The sequence below is a fragment of the Macaca thibetana genome, chromosome 6, assembly GCF_024542745.1.
Source record: "Macaca thibetana thibetana isolate TM-01 chromosome 6, ASM2454274v1, whole genome shotgun sequence".
NCBI lineage: Eukaryota > Metazoa > Chordata > Mammalia > Primates > Cercopithecidae > Macaca > Macaca thibetana.
In genome coordinates this window covers 138,246,723-138,270,475 of record NC_065583.1, presented here as the reverse complement: position 1 = coordinate 138,270,475, position 23,753 = coordinate 138,246,723, and the positions used below count along the sequence as shown (strand labels likewise).

The window sequence follows — 23,753 nt, the reverse complement described above, 5'->3', positions numbered from 1 at the left end:
TCACTCTGTCGCCCAGGCTAGAGTGCAGTGGCGCGATCTTGGCTCACTGCAAGCTCCGCCTCCTGGGTTCATGCCATTCTCCTGCCTCAGCCTCCCGAGTAGCTGGGACTACAGGCGCCTGCCACCATGCCTGGCTAATTTTTTGTATTTTTAGTAGAGACGCTAATTTTTTGTATTTTTAGTAGAGTCGGGGTTGCACCGTGTTAACCAGGATGGTCTCGATTTCCTGACCTCGTGATCCACCCACCTCGGCCTCCCAAAGTGCTGGGATTACAGGCATGAGCCACTGCGCCCAGCCTGCTAATAATTTCTTTAAGATAAATTCCGAGAAATGAGTCTGCTGGGAAATGAGGTAGCTGGAACCACAGGTATGTGCCTCATGCCTGGCTAATTTTTTTTTTCTTTTTTTTTTGAGATGGAGTCTTGCTTTGTCGCCTAGGCTGGAGTGCATTGGCATGATCTTGGCTCACTGCAACCTCTGCCTCCTGGGTTTAAGTGATTCTCCTGCGTCAGCCTCCTGAGTAGCTGGGATTACAGGCATGCACCACCATGCCTGACTGATTTTTGTATTTTTAGTAGAGACGGAGTTTCACCATGTTGGTCAAGCTGGTCTCGAACTCCTGAGCTCCTGATCCACCTGCCTTGGCCTCTCAAAGTGCCGGGATTACAGGCGTGAACCACCGTGCTGGGCCATGCCTGGCTAATTTTTAAAAATTATTTTATTATTTATAGAGATGAGGCTTGATATGTTGCCCAGGCTGGTCTTGAACTCCTGGGTTCAAGTGATCTTCACACCTCAGCCTCTCAAAATGCTGGGGTTATTGGTGTGAGCCACTGTACCCAGGGTGAAAGACTTCTATATATGACTTTTTAAATGACTGGATAGTCTTTATATTTATTTGTTTATATTTGCAATATTGTCCTTACATGATTTAACTTTCATGATAAGTTGAACCTGTAGTAATTCATTAAAAAAAATTTTTGAGATGAAGTTTCACTCTTGTTGCTCAGGCTAGAGTGCAGTGGCACGATCTCAGCTCACTGCAACCTTCGCCTCCCAGGTTCAAGTAGTTTTCCTGCCTCAGCCTCCCAAGTAGCTGGGATTACAGGTGCCTGTCACCATGCCCAGCTAATTTTTGTATTTTTAGTAGAGACGGGGTTTCACCACGTTGGCCATGCTGTTCTTGAACTCCCAACCTCAGGTGATCCACCCACCTCAGCTTCCCAAAGTGCTGGGATTACAAGCGTGAGCCACTGCGCCCAGCCCATTTGTCTTAATTTTTAATGATGATTGCTTAAAATATATTAAGCATATACTTTTGGGTTGGGGACCCCAAAACTACCCCCCAGATTTGATGGTTCACTAGGAGAACTCACAAGACTTAGCATATAGTTGTACTCATAGCTATGATTTATTACAGTGAAAGGAAACAGCAAAATCAGCAAAGGGAAAAGGTACATGGTATGAAGTTTGGAGAAAACCAGGAATAAGCTTCTATGAATCCTCTCCCAGTAGATTCACACAGGATGTCCCTAGTTTCCTCAGTGACAAGCTGTGACAACACATGTGAGATGTAGTCTACCCGGGAAGTTCATTAGAACCTCAGTGCTTAGGGTTTTTAATTGGGGGGCTGGTCACATAGATCCCTTCTGCCTTAGTACAAACCAAAATTCTACACTCTCAGAGGGAAAAGAGATGTTCAGCATAAACCACGTTGTTTATACAAACAGTTTAGGTTCAGTGAGCTCCTCTTATCAGTTAGGATGGTGGAAATCCTCCCAGAATCCAAGTTCCCAGATACCAGCCAAGGACCAACCATTACAAGCAAGCATTTCAAGCAGTTGTGCATGCTATGGTAGTTCCTTTCTGCACACCTACCTTATTAGATACTTGTCTATAGTTATTTAACTTTTATTAAATAGGGCTTCTTTTTTTTATTTTTATTTTTATTTTTTTTGAGACAGAGTCTTGCTCTTGTCGCCAGGCTGGAGTGCAGTGGCACGATCTCGGCTCATTGCAACCTCTGCCTCCTGGGTTCAAGCGATTCTCCTGCCTCAGCCTCCTGAGTATGGGATTACAGGCTCCTGCCACCACACCTGGCTAATTTTTTTTGTATTTTTAGTAGAGACAGGGTTTCACCGTGTTGGCCAGGCTGGTATCGAACTCCTGACCTCAGGTGATCCTCCCCCATCGGCCTCCCAAAGTGCTGGGATTACAGGTGTGAGCCACTGCACCCAGCCGGGTTTCTGTTATTAATGTTATCACTGCACCCTGTACAGAATTACACTTTATTTTTATTTTTATTTATTTATTTGAGATGGAGTCTCGCTCTGTCGCCTAGGCTGTAGTGCAGTGGCGCAGTCTTGGCTCACTGCAACTTCCGCCTCTCGGGTTAAAGTGATTCTCCTGCCTCAGCCTCACTAGTAGCTGGGATTACAAGCGTGCACCACCACGCCTAGCTAATTTTTTGTATTTTTAGTAGAGACGGGGTTTCACCATGTTGGCCAGGCTGGTCTCGTAACTCCTGACCTCAGGTGATCCACCTGCCTTGGCCTCCCAAAGTGCTGGGATTACAGGCGTGAGCCACTGCGCCTGGTCGAGTTTTACACTTTCTTTTTTTTTTTTTTGAGACGGAGTCTCGCTCTGTCGCCCAGCCCAGGCTGGAGTGCAGTGGCGCGATCTCGGCTCACTGCAAGCTCCGCCTCCCGGGTTCACGCCATTCTCCTGCCTCAGCCTCCCGAGTAGCTGGGACTACAGGCGCCCACAACCGCGCCCGGCTAATTTTTTGTAATTTTTAGTAGAGACGGGGTTTCACCGTGGTCTCGATCTCCTGACCTTGTGATCCGCCCGCCTCGGCCTCCCAAAGTGCTGGGATTACAGGCGTGAGCCACCGCGCCCGGCCGAGTTTTACACTTTCAAAGTTTTTTTTTTTTTTTTGAGACAGAGTCTTGCCCTGTCACCCAGGTTGGAGTGCAATGGTGCGATCTCAGCTCACTGCAACCTCTGCCTCCCAGGTTCAAGCAATTCTCCTGCCTCAGCCTCCCGAGTAGCTGGGATTACAGGCACCCACCACCACGCCCGGCTAATTTTTTGTATTTTTAGTGGAGACGGGGTTTTACCGTGTAAGCCAGGATGGTCTCGATCTCCTGACCTTGTGAGCCACCTGCCTCAGCCTCCCAAAGTGCTGGGATTACAGGCGTGAGCCACCGCACCCGGCCCTCAAAGTTTTTTAATTTCTGAATTCATACAGCTTTATTCTGTGACAATAACTTTTATATTAACTTTTATTTACTCATCAATAAATCACTCCCTGTTTAAGAGGCTGATTCCTGAGTTTTGCATAAGGTTTGAATGATTAAGATTACTGAAAATCTTACCTTTGTATAATTCCTCCATAAGTTTTACCCAGGAGAAAAAATTTTTTACCCATGTATCTCTAACTTGAATGTGAAGAAATAGTATGTTTTTTTTCCCCCAAATATTACAGTGACCAAATGAAGACTACTGCTTGAAGGCTAATGAAATTTTCTCAATTCCTTTTGTTTAAAAAAAGAAACCATGTAACATTAATTAACAATTTTTTAAATTAACAATATTCCTTTGAGTGCCTACTATATGAGAGGAGAAGTGCTCGGTGCTGGGACATACAGTGAACAAAATAGAAATCCATACACATATAAAATGTAATTTCCCATGAATATGTGCCAGATCACTTCTGGAAAAGAAAGATACCTTTCTATTGTTGGGGCCATACACTTCATACCAACTAATGTTAGTATTTAGTAGTTTTGAACTAATTTATTTTCAAATTTGTGAATGCCAGCTTATATTATGATGGAGATTCTCAAGTGGAAATGATGCTTGTCCTCTAATCTTGCTAGTGCACATTGGAGTTACACCAGAAATTTTGATGTGACTCTTCTGCCCACCTGCTATCTAGCCATCTCCCTTCACCCCACACATTTGTCTGTGTGTGTGTTTGAGATAGGGCCTCACTCTGTCACCTAGGCTGGAGTGCAGTGGCATGATCACAGCTCACTGCAGCTTCAACTTCCCAGGCTCAAGTGATCATCCTGCCTCAGCCTCCTGAGTAGCTGGGACCATAGGTACATGCCACCACACCTGGCTAATTTTTGTATTTTTTGCAGAGACGGGGTTTTTCCATGTTGCCCAGGCTGGTATCAAACTCCTGGACAGACTCAAGTGATCCTCCAACCTGGGCCTCCCAAAGTACTGGGATTACAGGCATGAGCCTCTGTGCCTGGCCCACCCCACATGTTCTTTTTGATACTGCCTGCCCCCAAAATCTTACACTAGTGAGCTACTATTACTAATGGGAGTATATTAAGATTCTCAGATCTAATGGTACAGACAAAAGCATTAAGAATCTTGGGTCGGGCATGGTGGTTCACACCTGTAATCCCAGGATTTTGGGAGACTGAGGCAGACTGATTACTTGAGCTCAGGAGTTCAAGACCAGCCTGTCCAACGTGGAGAAACACCATCTCGACCAAAAAAATACAAAAAAAATTAGCTAGTCATGGTGGCGTGTGCCTGTAGTCCCAGCTACTCAGGAGGCTGAGGCGGGAAGATGGCCTAAAACTTGGAGGCAGAGGTTGCAGTGAGCTGAGATTGTGCCAATGCACTCTAGCTTGGGTGACAGAGCAAGATTCTGTCTCAAAGAGAGAAAAAAAATCTGTTTCAGTGCTCTTTAGATTATTTTTATAGTAAACCCTGCCCCCTTTATCTTTAAAAAAAAAAAAAAAAAAAAGGAAAGGGAAGGAAAAATGGAAAATAAATAATGAAAGTCAAAACTTGCAAGGCTGTCATGCCTGGGTCATTTTATATAGATACCGCCTTTAAAAAAATAAAATTTAAAGTTGTGAACAGTTCTTAGGTGTATGTACACATAATTACTAACTACAGTTGACTATTGAACATCACAGGGGTTAGGAGCACCAACACCCCCATGCTGTCAAAAATTTGTGTATAACTTGACTCCCGAAAAACTTAACCATTAATAGCCTACTGTTGACTAGAAGCCTTACTGATAACATAGTTGATTAACACATATTTTGTATGTTGTATATATTATATACTGTATTCTTAGAATAAAGTAAGCTAGAGAAAGGAAAGTTGTATTAAGAAAATCCTAAGAGGCTAGGTGCAGTGGCTCATGCCTGTAATCCCAGCACTTTGGGAGACCGAGTCAGGCAGATCACCTGAGGTCAAGAGTTCGAGACCAACCTGACCAACATGGAGAAACCCAGTCTCTACTAAAAATACAAAATTAGCTGGACATGGTGGCACACATGCCTGTAATCCCAGCTACTTGGGAGGCTGAGGCAGGAGAATCGCTTGAACCCGGGAAGTGAGGTTGCAGTGAGCTGAGATCGTGCCATTTCACTCCAGCCTGGGCAATAAGAGTGAAACTCTGTCTCAAAAAAAAAAAAAAAAGAAAAGAAAAAATCATAAGGGAAAATACATTTCCAGTATTGTACTGTATTTATTGATACCACCAGTTTATGTTATCTGTTTCCAAGATTAATTGTCTGAAATGGTGGACAACCATAGCTGCAGACCTCAATCCATGGTATGTCTCAAGCAATTCAACTTTTACTTGTAATGTCATGAATTTTTTCTGCTTATTCAGAACACTTCCAGGATCTCTTGTGGCACTTCTTGTAGGTCTCATGGTGTTATTCAAGGTTTATGGTATAACACTAAATGTGATGAGAACTACACGAGAATTTTGAGGTACTTTTTATTGCCATATGCACTTTACTAGAGAGATGAACTGCTTTGCAGAGATGATTAGCATCACATAGTATTTTCAGCAAATACTTCCAACACTTGAGCTCTTCAAAGTAGTAACAGGAGGTAGCTACAAAATTAATATAGTAGTAGTACAGTAGGAACTACAATGAATTTTATGCAGTTATTTAATACTTTATGTGTGTTTACATTTCTCTTGACTGTGAACAGTGCCATATATGGCCTGTAAGTGTTTGTGTAAATTTTGATAATTTTTTTTGTTTTGAGTCAGAATATCTAGCTCTGTTGCTCAGGCTGGAGTGCACTGGCACGATCTCAGCTTACTGCAGCCTCCACCTGCTAGACTCAAGCAATCTTCCTACCTCAGCACCCTGAGTAGCTGGGACCATAGGTGTGCACCACCATGCCCAGCTAATTTTTTTTAATTCTATTTTTTTGTAGAGGTGGGATTTCACCGTGTTGCCCAGGCTGGTCTCAAACTCCTGAGCTCAAGAGAGCAGCCTACCTTGGCCTCCCAAAGTGCTGGGATTATAGGTGTGAGCCACTGTACCCAGCCAATTTTGATAAATTTTAACTTTTTATAGTTTATATGTATTTTATGGTACTAAATGATAAAATATCTACATATTTTTTTGTATTCATAACATACCTTTTTCTTTTTTTAAAAATTTTTTGATGTTTCTAGGTTATGTGGTGTGCCTACAAATTTTTTCAAATTGTCACAAATCTCCAAAACATTTTCTAGTATATTTATGGAAAAAAAATCTGTATATATAAGTGGATTTGTGCAGTTCAAACCCGTGAAGTTCAAGGGTCAGCTGTAATTGTTTTTCGTTTTATTGTCTTTAAGAAGTATGGTACCTGTTATAATTCAGCTTGTATTGGCCATGGGTGCTCATCTCAGAAAAAAAGTATTACAATTTTCTTTTTGTATAATATTGGGAACTTAAATATTACTACTTTTGGTAGTTGATCACAGTCTTCTTAGGTCATTGCTGTATTCCTTAGGTGCTGCGAAGTCTCATTTTGAGTGTGGAATGGCGGGTGGTGTTCATCCTGAGGCAGCAGTGAGAGTCATCCAGTCCATGGCTCGTTTCATGGCTGCCTATTTCACCAATCAGCAGCTTTGCATTTTGCCACCTCATCATGTAAATGTTCTTCCCCCACTTCATATTAAAACAGGTAATATAGTAAACAAATCCTTTTAAAACTCTTTTTGCATTGCACATAATAGAATATTGAAAACATTATACAGAGACCATTACTCTATGGAAATGATACTGTTCTAGCATAGTATCTGAAACACAGGAGGCGATTTATGACTATTTGTGAATGAATAGAATCTGAGAAAAGCAATGGCTTAGATTTGTTTTTATTGAATATGGATTTTAAAAAATCACAAAATTGGGGCAAGTTGATCTTTATAAAGTTTTTGTTTTTAAATTTTAATTAATTATTTTTTTTTAGAGATGGGATTTTGCTATGTTGCTCAGGCTGGTTTTGAGCTCCTGGCCTCAGATGATCTTTTTTGTTGAGACTGAGTTTCGCTCTTGTTGCCCAGGCTGGAGTACACTGGCGTGATCTCAGCTAACTGCAGCCTCCACCTCCTGGGTTCAAGCAATTTTCCTGCCTCAACCTCCCAAGTAGCTGGGATTACAGGCATGTGCCACCACGCTGAGCTAATTTTTTATATTTAGTAGAGACGGGGTTTCACCATGTTAGTCAGGCTGGTCTCGAACTCCTGACCTCAGGTGATCAAACTGCCTTGGCCTCCCTGCGGGGATTATAGGCGTGCACCACCGTGCCTGGCCAAATGATCTTAACCACCTCAGCCTCCCACGTCGCAGGGACTATAGGTGTATACCCCTGTGCCCAGCTAAAGTTTCAATTTTTAAAGTGAAAGAGCTGCCACCTTCATTTATGTCAAAATGTAGAAATTCAATAAATATTGAGCTTGCTAATTCAATATTTAAGTTTATTTGGATGATTTACTTTTATGATTTTATTTGGACCATTTACTTTTTAAATTTCATACTTTCATTAGTATGGTCAAAATGCATCTAATCCTGTGCTAGATAACTGCCTGCTCTCAGTATAAACATGTACACAAATTTCTATGATATTCATTTATTCTGATTTTTATTAAGTGCCTGCTGTTTGCCACACAGTATTCTTGGTGCTGCAAATATACTAGCTTGTGCAACATGAAATTGATAATACTAAAACATTTGCAGTTTCTTTCTTCCTTTTTTTTTTTTTGATTATACACATTTTTATTGTGAGTTTTATCTGTTGATAGAGAAACATTTACAAAGGAGTAAATGTTATGTTACTTCTCATGGTATGTAAGTTAGAAGCTGGGCAGCAAACATGGTTACCAAGAGTCATCTGGTTCTTCATGAGAAAAGCCTGTTAAACTTTCGACTTTGTCACTAGATTGCAGTGTGTCCACTAGGGAGCCTTCCTGGACCATCTTTTTTGAGCTCTTACCTGCCGACTCCTGGTATTGCTCCTGCTGGATTATTTTGATGTATTTCTCTAAAGGATTTTCACTGTGAGCAGATTTGTCTTTCATTTCTTGATTACTCATTTCTAATTCATTTGCCATTTCTAATTCATTTTCCATTTCAATCTTCAGTGATTCTTCAGTCATCCTCCTTTCCTGATACAGTTTTTCTAGTTCTCTTCGTTCCCTTTCTAAAATTTCTTGTAGGTTACTCTGCCTTCTTTCTTCTCTCTGCTTTCGTTCTTTCACTTGCTGTTCCCATATTTTTTCTTCTTCCTTTTGTTCTTCAGTTTGTTTCTGATCTACATTTGGGTGCTGATATGAGAGGGGAACAGCAGTTGCAGCAGCACCCATATGAAGCATATCCCCGGCAGGAGAGGGCTCATCCATTTCAAACTGCCTTGGCATGTTCCCTGCATATTCAAAAGATGATTCAAATTCCTCATTATCCTTAAAAGCTAGCTTGTCCACATCTGAAAATTCACTTTTGTCTTGAAGTTCATTTTGTCTCTGATAATGACCAGCTTTCTGCCTCGGAGGGCTGGAGAAGGGAGGGATGGAGAAGTTGTGCCTAGACTCAGTGGGTGATGACAGGGGTATTCTGTCAGTACAAGGACTGGGGGAAGCAATGTGTGATCTGCCCAGACCTTCCAGATATATTTCACTTTCAAGGCTTCTTTTTGCTTCTGGAAAGGATGTGGAGGAGAGGCGTCTGGAGGAAGTGCCCCCACGTAGCCTTGAGGCTGCACTGCCTGTCAGTGCTTCCAAGATGTCATTCCTTTCTTCTTTAAGTGTGCCCACTTGAGGCTGCTCAGAGACCACTCTGTCCTCTGCAAAAATATGTCTTTCCGGGGAACTGGAAGTAATGTTTTTGAAGGCTTCCAGCAAGTGCAGAGATGGTGGGCTCTTTGCTGGTAGTGGGCCTGTGGCAGAGTTTTTAATGTCTCTCCGATGGTAACTTCTGAAAGCCTTTTCCAGGCGTTCGGCCTCTTGCTGAAGCTCTTTGACCCTTGCATTAGTATTGGCGACAAACTCAAGGTCAGAATCAGGGGAACTACCCTCCATCCCTGTATTTGGATAATTTGTGATCCTTGATGCAACCATACCTGCTAGAACTTTTTCCTGTTTAAAAGGATTGTTCAAGAAGTCCCCACTTATCTCACCATTGTGAAGCACCATGTTGTCATTTATTAATCCATTGGCAGAATGATGGATCACAGACTGCTTTGGATTGCGGTACACTTCATTCTCTAGGGCTGTCTGAGTTTGCTTCAGTTGCAATTTTAAATCGGCAACCTGAATAGTTAACCTCTTTACGGAAGCTTTGTAACCTAGTATCTGGGCCTTCAGCTGTGCAGTATGCTCAATTTCATCTTGCAGTTGTTTGTGCAGAGCTTGCCTGCAGCTTTCGAACTCCTCATGCTCAACCACTATTGCCTTTTCTGCTTTCTGTAGTTGTTTCTGAAAGACCACAAGTTCAGGAGCTGGCTGAGCTAGGCGGTTTAGGAGACGCAAGTTTTCATTTCTACTCTCTTCCAGTTGTTGTTTAAGTAATTTATTTTGTGCCAGAAGCTCCAGTCTCTCTTCTTTTAGTAGTGAATAATCACTCATCACTTTAACCTTTTCATTCAGCATATGGTTTTGTTTTGTTATTGCCAAAGACTGGGCTTTGACAGACTCTAACTCAAGCTCAAGTTCTTTTATGCGATTTACAGATTGATTGAGTTCCTCCTTTTTTGAATTAAAAGCTATGAGCTCCTCTTGCAAATGAACTGCTTTTTCTTTATTCTTCCTTTCATCTTCAGTCAGTCGATTAGTTCTAATGATGTAGTCGTCCTTTAGTTCAAGTTGATACTTTAGAAGTTCATTCTTGAGCTTTTGGTCATAGGCCTTCTCAAAACTCTTTATATTCTGCTCCTGTCTCCTAAGTGCCTCAGTCATGCTTTTATGTTTTTCTTCCTGGAGCTTCTGGTTCAGTTCAAAAGCTTCAACTCTTTGCTTCAGCTCTGCTTCTCTTCCTCTTAGCAAATCCATATCTTTTAGTAAAAGTTGCCTTTGAGCATAAATCTCTTTTGTTTCAATCTCTTGGTGCTTTTGAATTCTCTCAAGGGTACTCTTTTCCCGAATAACGAGGGCTTCAGATTTTGCTTGACAAGCTTTCTCAAAATCATTCTGGAACACGGCTAATTCCTTCTCATACTTTTTTTTCGCTTCCATTTTAATTTTTGCTATCTCAGTATCTTTAAAAAACTTCAATTTTTGGCATATTTCTGCCCGAAGTTGCTCTTCTATTTCTCTCTTATATTCATTTAGCTTTATTTCTAAAGACTCGAACTTGACACGCTGAGGGTAAGCATCTGCAAACTGATCATCAATAAGCTGAAGCTTCTCAGCCAGAGAATCTCTGCTAAATGTCAAACTTGTCTGAGTTTCCCTATTACAACTCTCTTTAGCTTGATGATATTCTGCCAATTCTTTTAAAAAATACATAAGAAAACCTTTTTGGTTTTCTTTATCAGATCCTGAAACCAGTGATTTGTAGAGACTGGAAGTAGGGTTGATTTTAATGAGTTGTAATAGATCCTGCATAGTAAATACCTTTTCTTTTGCCAAACCACTTTCTGGAAAGAAAACAGAAAGTGAATATTCATAGCCACATCTTTGTAAGTGATCTGCCACTAAAGAGTTAGAGGCACCTATTAAGAGGGAGCTCCCTTGCACTGAAATGGACCGAGTTTGCAGTTCTCCACTCAATACAGGCTGCATCAGCTCATGAATTAGCTGGTTGCGAAGTTGTATCTTGAGCGTGTCCAGTATACCCCGATCCTTAAATGTCTGGTATAGCTTTTTGCGCAGTTCATCTTGACTCAACACATCAGCCACGGGGAGCATGTTCGACTGAGCCATTATCAACCGTCAGCTTCCTCTGGAGCCCACCTCGCTCGCCCCACCGTGGCCGAGTTTAGTGCCCAGCCGGGGATGGGCCAAGACGAGGGGGATTCCCTGCCCTCCAGAGCTTTGTCTCTGTCCCGGGGGGTGGGGAGGAACAAGGGTGCTGAACGCTTTCTGCTTTGCACTCCCAACTAGGTTTTCTAGCAAACACGCGAGCTTCCTTTCTTCGCGGTTCTGAGGCATGAGTGAGGACCGTGACCCAGGCGCGACTCAAAGGCGGCTGGAGGGCGGGGACTCGGAGACTAGGGACGGAAGGCGGCAAGGCAGGACCGCCTCACATCCCGGCCTTCATCTCCCGGCGACCGGCTAAGTTACAGCCTTCCGGTCTGGAGAGCTACGGCGCATGCGCATTGTTTTCTTTTTTTTTTTTTTAATCTGTGGAACAGATTTATCCTAACTGCCATGAACAAAATGATAAAGTACTTATTCTTTTATGGGGTTTACGTCTAATATGTTGAGACAGAAAATTAAATATATAAACCAGATATATCAAATGGTTATAACTGTTATGGAGAGAATTAAAATAGAGCAATAGAGCATGACTGAGTGGCAATTTTAGATTGGAAATTTCAGGAGCAGCTCTCTGAGGAGGTGAAAGTTAAGCTTAACTCTTTTTCTTTTTTTTTTTGTTTTGAGACGGAGTCTCACTGTGTCACCCAGGCTGGAGTGCAGTGGCGCGATCTCGGCTCACTGCAAGCTCCGCCTCCCAGGTTCACGCCATTCTCCTACCTCAGGTTCCCAAGTAGCTGGTACTACAGGCGCCCGCCACCTCGCCCGGCTAATTTTTTGTATTTTTAGTAGAGACGGGGTTTCACAGCGTTAGCCAGGGTGGTCTCAATCTCCTGACCTCGTAATCCGCCCGCCTCGAACTCCCAAAGTGCTGGGATTACAGGCGTGAGCCACCGCTCAGGCCTCTAAGCCTAACTCTTAATAACAAAAAAGAATTGGATATATCAAGGCACAGGGCATTCTAACCTGAGTTTGTGTAAAAGCCCCAGGGCAAGAACAAGGTTGATGTGTTTGAGAAATGGAAAGATCTGTGTGGCTGTAAACTGGAGGAGGAGGGCTGGGCATGTTGGCTCATGCCTGTAATCCCAGCACTTTGGGAAGCCAGGCCTATTGCTTGAGTCCAGGAGTTTGAGATCAGCCTGGGCAACATTGTGAAACCCTGCCTCTACCAGACATACAAAAATTAGCCCGGCATGGTGACATGTACTTGAGATTCCCAGTCACTTGGGAGGCTGAGGCAGAAGGATTGCTTGAGCCGGGATGGCAGAGGTTGCAGTGAGATCACGCAATTACACTACAGCTTGGGTGACACATCAAGACTGTCTCAAACAAAACAGAACAAAACAAAACCAAAACAACAACAAAAAAACCCCCAAAGCAAACAAAAAAAACTAGAAGAGGAAGTGGAGAGTGATATGAGTTGCATTCAGTAAAAGGGCCAGATGGTGTAAGCCATGTTAAGAAATCTTAATTTTATTTTAAGTATCATGGGAATCTGTTGGAGGGCTTTAAGCAAGAGTAGACATGAACAGATACACATGTATGTACAAGGCACACCTAGGTTAGAGTAATACTAGTTAAAATATAATTAGAAGTTTAATAAGGACGGCAACAAGTGGTCAGCAAATATAATCAGTCATAGAACCATGAATTTTGAACTATGTGTTCAAACTCCTATGTTCTGTCAATGTTTCAGGATGCATATACATTTCATGTTAATTTTTCTAATCAGAATTTTTCTAGGGATTTGAGTTGCTTATTTGGTGTGATATTTTAAAAAGTAGCGAAACTTTTTACTGTGTGAAAGTAGTAAAATTTTCAGAAAATTAAATTATTCAAGTTATTTTAATAGTATATTACCTTGCTAGTAGTGAATAAAAATAGGAAAAATTTAGCCAGTATCCTGGCTCCTTTGCTTATGCAAAATCAGACATCCAAGTGGTTGAAAACTTTTTTGGTTTTCCAGGTGTGTTTGTCAGAGAGCTAAAATGTTAGTTCTTGCTGTAGACATAGCCTGTGTAGGTCATGTGAGAAACTAACCATTTCAAGGAACAGAGAAGCTCATGAATACTATTTATGACTTTTATTTTGAGAGAATGAGTAAAAATCCCATCAACATATATTTTTAAATAACATTTCTTTTATCGTATTTTTAAGTTGCTTTATCAAGTTACTTCAATTAGGGAAAGGGACAGAAGGCCAGGGGGAATATTATCCTTTTGTATTAAATCACAGGCCGGATAGCAATCTTATTATTTAGTCAGAATTACTGAAAATCACATTTTTCTACTTCGTAATCAACACTAATATTGACACTTAATATCCTTCATTGTTACCTCAACTTAGTTTTTTATTGCATAACACTGTGGGTAACACAAAATCGGATAAAATGTAGTCTCTGCCTTCTGCATTTCATAATCTAGTATGAGAAATAAGCATGTATTTCTTAGTATCCCACAGTAATAAACTACACATTGTGACCCATGTCACGGTAATAAATTGTACATTGTGTACCAATAGTATAGTAGATATAAATGTTTTTTGTATGTATTTGCGTATTACCTGACACAAAAGTTTCATTAAACAGTATTTACCTTTATTGTCTATACTTTCTATTCTGTTTTTTTCTCTCTTTTGTTTCATTTTAAAAATAATGCTGGCATTTGTTTCATGACCCACAAATGAGGCACATTTGTCAGTGTTAAAAGTGTTCTAGGGCATGTTGAGTATTACTTTAGCCCATTTTGTATGTATCTTCCTGGTGGTTTTTTGTAGAAAATACTGATTTAAGAGATAAATATACCTATGTAAGGAATCATGAGTTCGGATGTAATTGTAATAATCCATTTTTTAAAATTTACTCACAGAGCAGTCCTTTCGACTTATTCCTCTGCAACACTCTAAGGTGGCCAGCGTCGTTAGAGATCAAAATCTCTCTAATGTGTGGACAGTTGAATATGCACTTGAATTACTATTTATTGGTGGCCTGGTTCCAGAGGCTGTGTGGTTGGCATATAAACTTGGAGACTGGAAGACGTCTGCTTCAATTGGTGTGGCTTTCCAGCTGTTCTGTAAACGTGATAGCAATTTCATGAGGTATGGAATTTTAGGCAATTTTAAGATATAGTATGATTGAACTATGTATTTTATATTTCTCTTTTTGCTGGTATTTACATTTTATGTGGAATCCTTAGTTCAGCATTGTTCAATGGAACATTCTTTAGTAATGGAAATGTGTTGTCCAGTATGGTAGCCACTCACCACAAGTAACTATTGAAATGCAGCTAGTGAGACCAAGGAATTAGATTTTCAATTTAATTTTAGTTAATTTAAATTTAAATAGCCACATGTAGTTAGTGGTTACTGTATTGAACAGTTCAGTGGCTTACTTATTTGTGTTAAAACTTTTATTAATAGCCAGGTGCGATGATTCGTGCCTGTGGTCCCAACTACTTGGAAGGCTGATGTGGGAAGATCACTTGAGCTCGGGAGGTCAAGGCCGCAGTAAGCTGTGATCATGTCATTACACCTTAGCCTGGGCAACAGAGTGAGATCCTGTCTCGAAACAAACAAAAACCATTTATTTAGTACACTTATGTGTTAGTAAAGCCCGTATTTAGGGTAGCAATTAGAAATAAGAATGGGGGAATATATTAGGATCATAATCGTGGAGGGTCTTAATACAATATTTCCTTGAATATGTCTTTTTTACATGTATGATAGATAAAAAAGTAAATTCCATTATTTCTGAAACTTTCATGTTTAGTCCTTGATGTGTGAAACCTTTCCTTTTTTTCAAAATTTGGATTCATTTCCCTTAATTTAATGTCATTTCAGATCCGAGAAAAAGAGTCTGAATCTACCACTACATATGACTCCAGCACAGATTTTTCAGGAAAAATTGCAGTGTTTTTTAGGTCAACCAGCCTCTTTGGAAGCAAAAAATGAACTGGACTCAAAATACAAACAGTTTACAGGTGTGTTATGTATGTATGGTCTGACTCGTGTCAGATTAATATAAACCTTATGATACCTTAAAAAGCTTATACATGTCTACAAATGTATTAACACTTTGAAATAAACTTATCAAAAATGAAAGCATGATATTTATTTTTATTTTATTATTACTATTTTTTGAGATGGAGTCTCACTCTGCCACCCAGGCAGGAGTGCAGTGGCGTGATCTTGGCTCACTGCAACCTCTGCCTCCCGGGTTCAAGCAATTCTCCTGCTTCAGCTTCCCGAGTAGCTGGGATTACAGGTGTGGACCACCACGTCTGGCTAATTTTTGTATTTTTAGTAGACACACGGTTTCACCGTGTTGGCCAGGCTGGTCTCGAACTCCTGACCTCAGGTGATCTGCCCGCCTTGGCCTCCCAAAGTGTTGGGATTACAGGCGTTAGCCACTGCGCCCGGCCAAAAAATGAAAGTATGATATTTATACTTAACTATGGGAATACCGAAAACTGATGCCAGCTCACGATACAAGGGTTGATAACTGAAAGATTTTCTGATTTTCCATACATACCTTTTTTTTTTTTTTTTTTTTTAAATACTAAAGTAGCTTTCTTGATGCTGCAGTGTTACAGCTCTCTGACTCCTGCACAGCAAGGCCACCCCAGAGACTATGTTTGAGAGTAGCCTTCCTACATGCCTTTATACTAATTATATTTCGCTTCATTTATATCATTTTCTTTTGGAGCTGTAGAATCTCAAGCCTGGAAGGGTACTTAGGAGTGATTTATTTCAACTCTCACCTAGTGCATAAATTGTAGATTTTTTTTTTATTTGAAAAGTTCAAAATGGTATTAATTAAAAATGATAGAATATTACATGTATTACATAGATTCACGCAGGAATCCTATAAAATTTATCTGTTTTACCGTTGGAGAAATTTAGATAAAAAGTAATGAAATCAGTCATTTAATGTCATATATTTAATGTAAAACCAGGACAACTGTGGGGCCCTTCTGTTTTTATTGGTGCTTTGCTCCAGTAAGGAGTGAAACTTCTAACTCTAGATTCCTAAAACTTACAATGTTTCTGTTTTGAGAGAACCTACAATACTTGGAAATCTGACTATAAACTTTTCTTTGATAATTTTCTGTGCAGTTCTTTTGTTTTAATTAATGAAAAGATATTACTATTTGAAAGTTGGATTTTAAAGAAGGGACTAAGACATCCCCAGTCTGAACTATGAGTTTTGGCAATATGTTATTTTATTTATTTATTTATTTATTTATTATTATTATTATTATACTTTAAGTTCTAGGGTACATATGCATGACATGCAGGTTTGTTACATATGTATACTTGTGCCATGTTGGTGTGCTGCACCCATCAACTCGTCAGCACCCATCAACTCGTCATTTACATCAGGTATAACTCCCAATGCAATCCCTCCCCGCTCCCCGCTCCCCATGATAGGCCCCGGTGTGTGATGTCCCCCTTCCCGAGTCCAGGTGATCTCATTGTTCAGTTCCCACCTATGAGTGAGAACATGCGGTGTTTGATTTTCTGTTCTTGTGATAGTTTGCTAAGAATGATGGTTTCCAGCTGCATCCATGTCCCTACAAAGGACACGAACTCATCCTTTTTTATGGCTGCATAGTATTCCATGGTGTATATGTGCCAGATTTTCTTAATCCAGTCTGTCACTGATAGACATTTGGGTTGATTCCAAGTCTTTGCTATTGTGAATAGTGCCGCAATAAACATACGTGTGCATGTGTCTTTATAGCAACATGATTTATAATCCTTTGGGTATATACCCAGTAATGGAATGGCTGGGTCATATGGTACATCTAGTTCTAGATCCTTGAGGAATCGCCGTACTGTTTTCCATAATGGTTGAACTAGTTTACAGTCCCACCAACAGTGTAAAAGTGTTCCTATTTCTCCACATCCTCTCCAGCACCTGTTGTTTCCTGACTTTTTAATGATCGCCATTCTAACTGGTGTGAGATAGTATCTCATTGTGGTTTTGATTTGCATTTCTCTGATGGCCAGTGATGATGAGCATTTTTTCATGTGTCTGTTGGCTGTATGAATGTCTTCTTTTGAGAAATGTCTGTTCATATCCTTTGCCCACTTTTTGATGGGGTTGTTTGTTTTTTTCTTGTAAATTTGTTTGAGTTCTTTGTAGGTTCTGGATATTAGGCCTTTGTCAGATGAGTAGATTGCAAAAATTTTCTCCCATTCTGTAGGTTGCCTGTTCACTCTGATGGTAGTTTCTTTTGCTGTGCAGAAGCTCTTTAGTTTAATTAGATCCCATTTTGTCAATTTTGGCTTTTGCTGCCATTGCTTTTGGTGTTTTAGACATGAAGTCTTTGCCCATGCCTATGTCCTGAATGGTACTACCTAGGTTTTCCTCTAGGGTTTTTATGGTATTAGGTCTAACATTTAAGTCTCTAATCCATCTTGAATTAATTTTCGTATAAGGAGTAAGGAAAGGATCCAGTTTCAGCTTTCTACTTATGGCTAGCCAATTTTCCCAGCACCATTTATTAAATAGGGAATCCTTTCCCCATTTCTTGTTTCTCTCAGGTTTGTCAAAGATCAGATGGCTGTAGATGTGTGGTATTATTTCTGAGGACTCGGTTCTGTTCCATTGGTCTATATCTCTGTTTTGGTACCAGTACCATGCTGTTTTGGTTACTGTAGCCTTGTAGTATAGTTTGAAGTCAGGTAGCGTGATGCCTCCAGCTTTGTTCTTTTGACTTAGGATTGTCTTGGAGATGCGGGCTCTTTTTTGGTTCCATATGAACTTTAAAGCAGTTTTTTCCAATTCTGTGTGAAGAAACTCATTGGTAGCTTGATGGGGATGGCATTGAATCTATAAATAACCTTGGGCAGTATGGCCATTTTCACGATATTGATTCTTCCTATCCATGAGCATGGTATGTTCTTCCATTTGTTTGTGTCCTCTTTTATTTCACTGAGCAGTGGTTTGTAGTTCTCCTTGAAGAGGTCCTTTACATCCCTTGTAAGTTGGATTCCTAGGTATTTTATTCTCTTTGAAGCAATTGTGAATGGAAGTTCATTCCTGATTTGGCTCTCTGTTTGTCTGTTACTGGTGTATAAGAATGCTTGTGATTTTTGCACATTAATTTTGTATCCTGAGACTTTGCTGAAGTTGCTTATCAGCTTAAGGAGATTTTGGGCTGAGACAATGGGGTTTTCTAAATATACAATCATGTCATCTGCAAAGAGGGACAATTTGACTTCTTCTTTTCCTAACTGAATACCCTTGATTTCTTTCTCTTGCCTGATTGCCCTAGCCAGAACTTCCAACACTATGTTGAATAGGAGTGGTGAGAGAGGGCATCCCTGTCTTGTGCCAGTTTTCAAAGGGAATTTTTCCAGTTTTTGCCCATTCAGTATGATATTGGCTGTGGGTTTGTCATAAATAGCTCTTATGATTTTGAGGTACGTTCCATCAATACCGAATTTCTTGAGCGTTTTTAGCATGAAGGGCTGTTGAATTTTGTAAAAGCCTTTTCTGCATCTATTGAGATAACCATGTGGTTCTTGTCTTTGGTTCTGTTTATATGCTGGATTATGTTTATTGATTTGCGAATGTTGAACCAGCCTTGCATCCCAGGGATGAAGCCCACTTGATCATGGTGGATAAGCTTTTTGATGTGCTGCTGAATCCGTTTTGCCAGTATTTTATTGAGGATTTTTGCATCGATGTTCATCAGGGATATTGGTCTAAAATTCTGTTTTTTTGTTGTGTCTCTGCCAGGCTTTGGTATCAGGATGATGTTGGCCTCATAAAATGAGTTAGGGAGGATTCCCTCTTTTTCTATTGATTGGAATAGTTTCAGAAGGAATGGTACCAGCTCCTCCTTGTACCTCTGGTAGAATTCAGCTGTGAATCCATCTGGTCCTGGACTTTTTTTGGTTGGTAGGCTATTAATTATTGCCTCAATTTCAGAGCCTGCTATTGGTCTATTCAGGGATTCAACTTCTTCCTGGTTTAGTCTTGGAAGAGTGTAAGTGTCCAGGAAATTATCCATTTCTTCTAGATTTTCTAGTTTATTTGCGTAGAGGTGTTTATAGTATTCTCTGATGGTAGTTTGTGTTTCTGTGGGGTCGGTGGTGATATCCCCTTTATCATTTTTTATTGCGTCTATTTGATTCTTCTCTCTTTTCTTCTTTATTAGTCTTGCTAGCGGTCTGTCAATTTTGTTGATCTTTTCAAAAAACCAACTCCTGGATTCATTGATTTTTTGGAGGGTTTTTTGTGTCTCTATCTCCTTCAGTTCTGCTCTGATCTTAGTTATTTCTTGCCTTCTGCTACCTTTTGAATGCGTTTGCTCTTGCTTCTCTAGTTCTTTTAATTGTGATGTTAGAGTGTCAATTTTAGATCTTTCCTGCTTTCTCTTGTGGGCATTTAGTGCTATAAATTTCCCTCTACACACTGCTTTAAATGTGTCCCAGAGATTCTGGTATGTTGTATCTTTGTTCTCTTTGGTTTCAAAGAACATCTTTATTTCTGCCTTCATTTCGTTATGTACCCAGTAGTCATTCAGGAGCGGGTTGTTCAGTTTCCATGTAGTTGAGCGGTTTTGATTGAGTTTCTTAGTCCTGAGTTCTAGTTTGATTGCACTGTGGTCTGAGAGACAGTTTGTTATAATTTCTGTTCTTGTACATTTGCTGAGGAGTGCTTTACTTCCAATTATGTGGTCAATTTTGGAGTAAGTACGATGTGGTGCTGAGAAGAATGTATATTCTGTTGATTTGGGGTGGAGAGTTCTCTAGATGTCTATTAGGTCTGCTTGCTGCAGAGATGAGTTCAATTCCTGGATATCCTTGTTAACTTTCTGTCTCGTTGATCTGTCTAATGTTGACAGTGGAGTGTTGAAGTCTCCCATTATTATTGTATGGGAGTCTAAGTCTCTTTGTAAGTCTCTAAGGACTTGCTTTATGAATCTGGGTGCTCCTGTATTGGGTGCATATATATTTAGGATAGTTAGCTCTTCCTGTTGAATTGATCCCTTTACCATTATGTAATGGCCTTCTTTGTCTCTTTTGATCTTTGATGGTTTAAAGTCTGTTTTATCAGAGACTAGGATTGCAACCCCTGCTTTTTTTTTGTTCTCCATTTGCTTGGTAAATCTTCCTCCATCCCTTTATTTTGAGCCTATGTATGTCTCTGCATGTGAGATGGGTCTCCTGAATACAGCAGACTGATGGGTCTTGACCCTTTATCCAGTTTGCCAGTCTGTGTCTTTTAATTGCAGCATTTAGTCCATTTACATTTAAGGTTAATATTGTTATGTGTGAACTTGATCCTGCCATTATGATATTAAATGGTTATTTTGCTTGTTAGTTGATGCGGTTTCTTCCTAGCCTCGATGGTCTTTACATTTTGGCATGTTTTTGCAATGGCTGGTACCGGTTGTTCCTTTCCATGTTTAGTGCTTCCTTCAGGGTCTCTTGTAAGGCAGGCCTAGTGGTGACAAAATCTCTAAGCATTTGCTTATCTGTAAAGGATTTTATTTCTCCTTCACTTATGAAACTTAGTTTGGCTGGATATGAAATTCTGGGTTGAAAATTCTTTTCTTGAAGAATGTTGAATATTGGCCCCCACTCTCTTCTGGCTTGCAGAGTTTCTGCCGAGAGATCTGCTGTTAGTCTGATGGGCTTCCCTTTGTGGGTAACCCGACCTTTCTCTCTGGCTGCCCTTAAGATTTTTTCCTTCATTTCAACTTTGGTGAATCTGGCAATTATGTGTCTTGGAGTTGCTCTTCTCGAGGAGTATCTTTGTGGCGTTCTCTGTATTTCCTGAATTTGAATGTTGGCTTGCCCTACTAGGTTGGGGAAGTTCTCCTGGATGATATCCTGAAGAGTGTTTTCCAACTTGGTTCCATTTTCCCCCTCACTTTCAGGCACCCCAATCAGACGTAGATTTGGTCTTTTTACATAATCCCATACTTCTTGCAGGCTTTGTTCATTTCTTTTTCTTCTTTTTTCTTTTGGTTTCTCTTCTCGCTTCATTTCGTTCATTTGATCCTCAATCGCTGATACTCTTTCTTCCAGTTGATCGAGTCGGTTACTGAAGCTTGTGCATTTGTCACGTATTTCTCGTGTCATGGTTTTCATCTCTTTCATTTCGTTTATGACCTTCTCTGCATTAATTACTCTAGCCATCAATTCTTCCACTTTGTTTCCAAGATTTTTAGTTTCTTTGCGCTGGGTACGTAATTCCTCCTTTAGCTCTGAGAAGTTTGATGGACTGAAGCCTTCTTCTCTCATCTCGTCAAAGTCATTCTCCGTCCAGCTTTGATCCGTTGCTGGCGATGAACTGCGCTCCTTTGCCAGGGGAGATGCGCTCTTATTTTTTGAATTTCCAGCTTTTCTGCCCTGCTTTTTCCCCATCTTTGTGCTTTTATCTGCCTCTGGTCCTTGATGATGGTGACGTACTGATGGGGTTTTGGTGTAGGTGTCCTTCCTGTTTGATAGTTTTCCTTCTAACAGTCAGGGCCCTCAGCTATAGGTCTGTTGGAGATTGCTTGAGATCCACTCCAGACCCTGTTTGCCTGGGTATCAGCAGCAGAGGCTGCAGAAGATAGAATATTGCTGAACAGCGAGTGTACCTGTCTGATTCTTGCTTTGGAAGCTTCCTCTCAGGGGTGTACTCCACCCTGTGAGGTGTGGGGTGTCAGACTTCCCCTAGTGGGGGATGTCTCCCAGTTAGGCTACTCAGGGGTCAGGGACCCACTTGAGCAGGCAGTCTGTCCCTTCTCAGATCTCAACCTCCGTGTTGGGAGATCCACTGCTCTCTTCAAAGCTGTCAGACAGAGTCGTTTGCGTCTGCAGAGGTTTCTGCTGCTTTTGTTGTTGTTTAGCTGTGCCCTGTCCCCAGAGGTGGAGTCTACAGAGACAGGCAGGTTTCCTTGAGCTGCCGTGAGCTCCACCCAGTTCGAGCTTCCCAGCGGCTTTGTTTACCTACTTAAGCCTCAGCAATGGTGGGCGCCCCTCCCCCAGCCTGGCTGCTGCCTTGCGGTTAGATCGCAGACTGCTGTGCTAGCAATGAGGGAGGCTCCGTGGGCGTGGGACCCTCCCGGCCAGGTGTGGGATATAATCTCCTGGTGTGCCTGTTTGCTTAAAGCGCAGTATTGGGGTGGGAGTTACCCAATTTTCCAGGTGTTGTGTGTCTCAGTTCCCCTGGCTAGGAAAAGGGATTCCCTTTCCCCTTGCGCTTCCCAGGTGAGGCGATGCCTTGCCCTGCTTCAGCTCTCGCTGGTTGGGCTGCAGCAGCTGACCAGCACCGATTGTCCGGCACTCCCTAATGAGATGAACCCAGTACCTCAGTTGAAAATGCAGAAATCACCGATCTTCTGTGTCGCTCGCGCTGGGAGTTGGAGACTGGAGCTGTTCCTATTCAGCCATCTTGCTCCGCCCCTCAATATGTTGTTGTAAATGATCTGAAAACTCTTCCACAATAAATACATAGATAAAATGTGTTTCTAGATAAAATACAAAAAATACCACTTAAAGGCCTGGCTTTAAAGAAAGTAAGGGGAATTGCCAGAGGTCAGAAACAAAAAGCAAATAAAAACTCAAAGCGTTCCATTTCTTTCTCTTTAGCTGCTCTTGAATGAATTCCATTCCATTAAAGAGAAATAGAAACAGGCCCATTCAAATATCTGTACATGAAGCCAGGCTCAGTGGCTCACGCCTGTAATCTCAATGCTTTGGGAGGCTAAGGCCAGCAGATCACTTGAGCCCAGGAGTTTGAGACCAGTTTGGGCAATATGACAAAACCCTGTCTCTACAGAAAATACAAAAATTAGCCAGGCATGATGGTACACGCCTGTAGTTCCCAGCTACTTGGGAAGCTAACTAAGGTGGGAGAATCACTTGAGCCTAGGAGGTCAAGTCTGCAGTGAGCCATGATTGTGTCACTGCACTCCAACCTGGGTGACATAGTGAGATCCTTGTGTCAAAAAATGAAACAAAACAAATATCCATACATGAATGTTTATAGCAACTTTTTCATAATAGCCAAAATTTGGAAACACCTCAAATGTTTGTCAACTGGTGGATGGATAAGCAAATTCAAATATATCTTTGAAATGGAATAACAAATAATGAAGAGGAACAAATTACTGATAACATGTGACAACATAGATGAATCACAGAACTGTCATGGTAAGAAGTCCTGAAAGAAGTCAGAAACGAAGACTACATACCGTATGATTCCATTTCTGTGGCATTCTATAAAAAACAAAACTATAGGAGCAGAAAACAGATCGGGGTTGCCTGAGAGTAAAAGGGGAATTGACTACAAAGAAGCATAAGATAACTTTTTGGAGTGATGGAAATGTTATTACAAGCCAGTATAGATTTGTTTAATTTTATTGAACTGTATACTTTAAAAAGGATGAATATCGAATGTAAATTATGTCTCAACCTGATTTGAAACCAAAAACTTCAATAGATGGTTAAAGTTACTAGACCAATTTAGGAGCAGATTTGTGAACTGGAAAAGATGAATCT

General features: G+C 40.8%; 2 protein-coding genes across 7 annotated transcripts in view; one reads left to right on the top strand and one right to left on the bottom strand.

The window, feature by feature from the left end:
* The window catches only part of CPLANE1 (ciliogenesis and planar polarity effector complex subunit 1), a 163,189-nt gene that overhangs the window by 32,611 nt on the left and 106,825 nt on the right, over positions 1-23,753 (top strand). For 5 of the 6 annotated variants that reach the window (XM_050794494.1, XM_050794492.1, XM_050794491.1 and 2 more), the window contains exons 16-18: positions 6,785-6,958; positions 14,111-14,339; positions 15,081-15,220. In XM_050794494.1, coding sequence (XP_050650451.1) covers positions 6,785-6,958; positions 14,111-14,339; positions 15,081-15,220 — 543 coding nt within the window. The remainder of the gene's footprint in view (positions 1-6,784; positions 6,959-14,110; positions 14,340-15,080; positions 15,221-23,753) is intronic. The other variant, XM_050794493.1, reaches the window with a different exon arrangement.
* On the bottom strand, positions 8,023-11,200 carry LOC126957079 (centriole and centriolar satellite protein OFD1-like). The gene has a single exon (XM_050794504.1). The coding sequence runs from the start codon at positions 11,187-11,189 to the stop codon at positions 8,151-8,153; it is 3,039 nt and encodes a 1,012-aa protein (XP_050650461.1). The 5' UTR covers positions 11,190-11,200; the 3' UTR covers positions 8,023-8,150.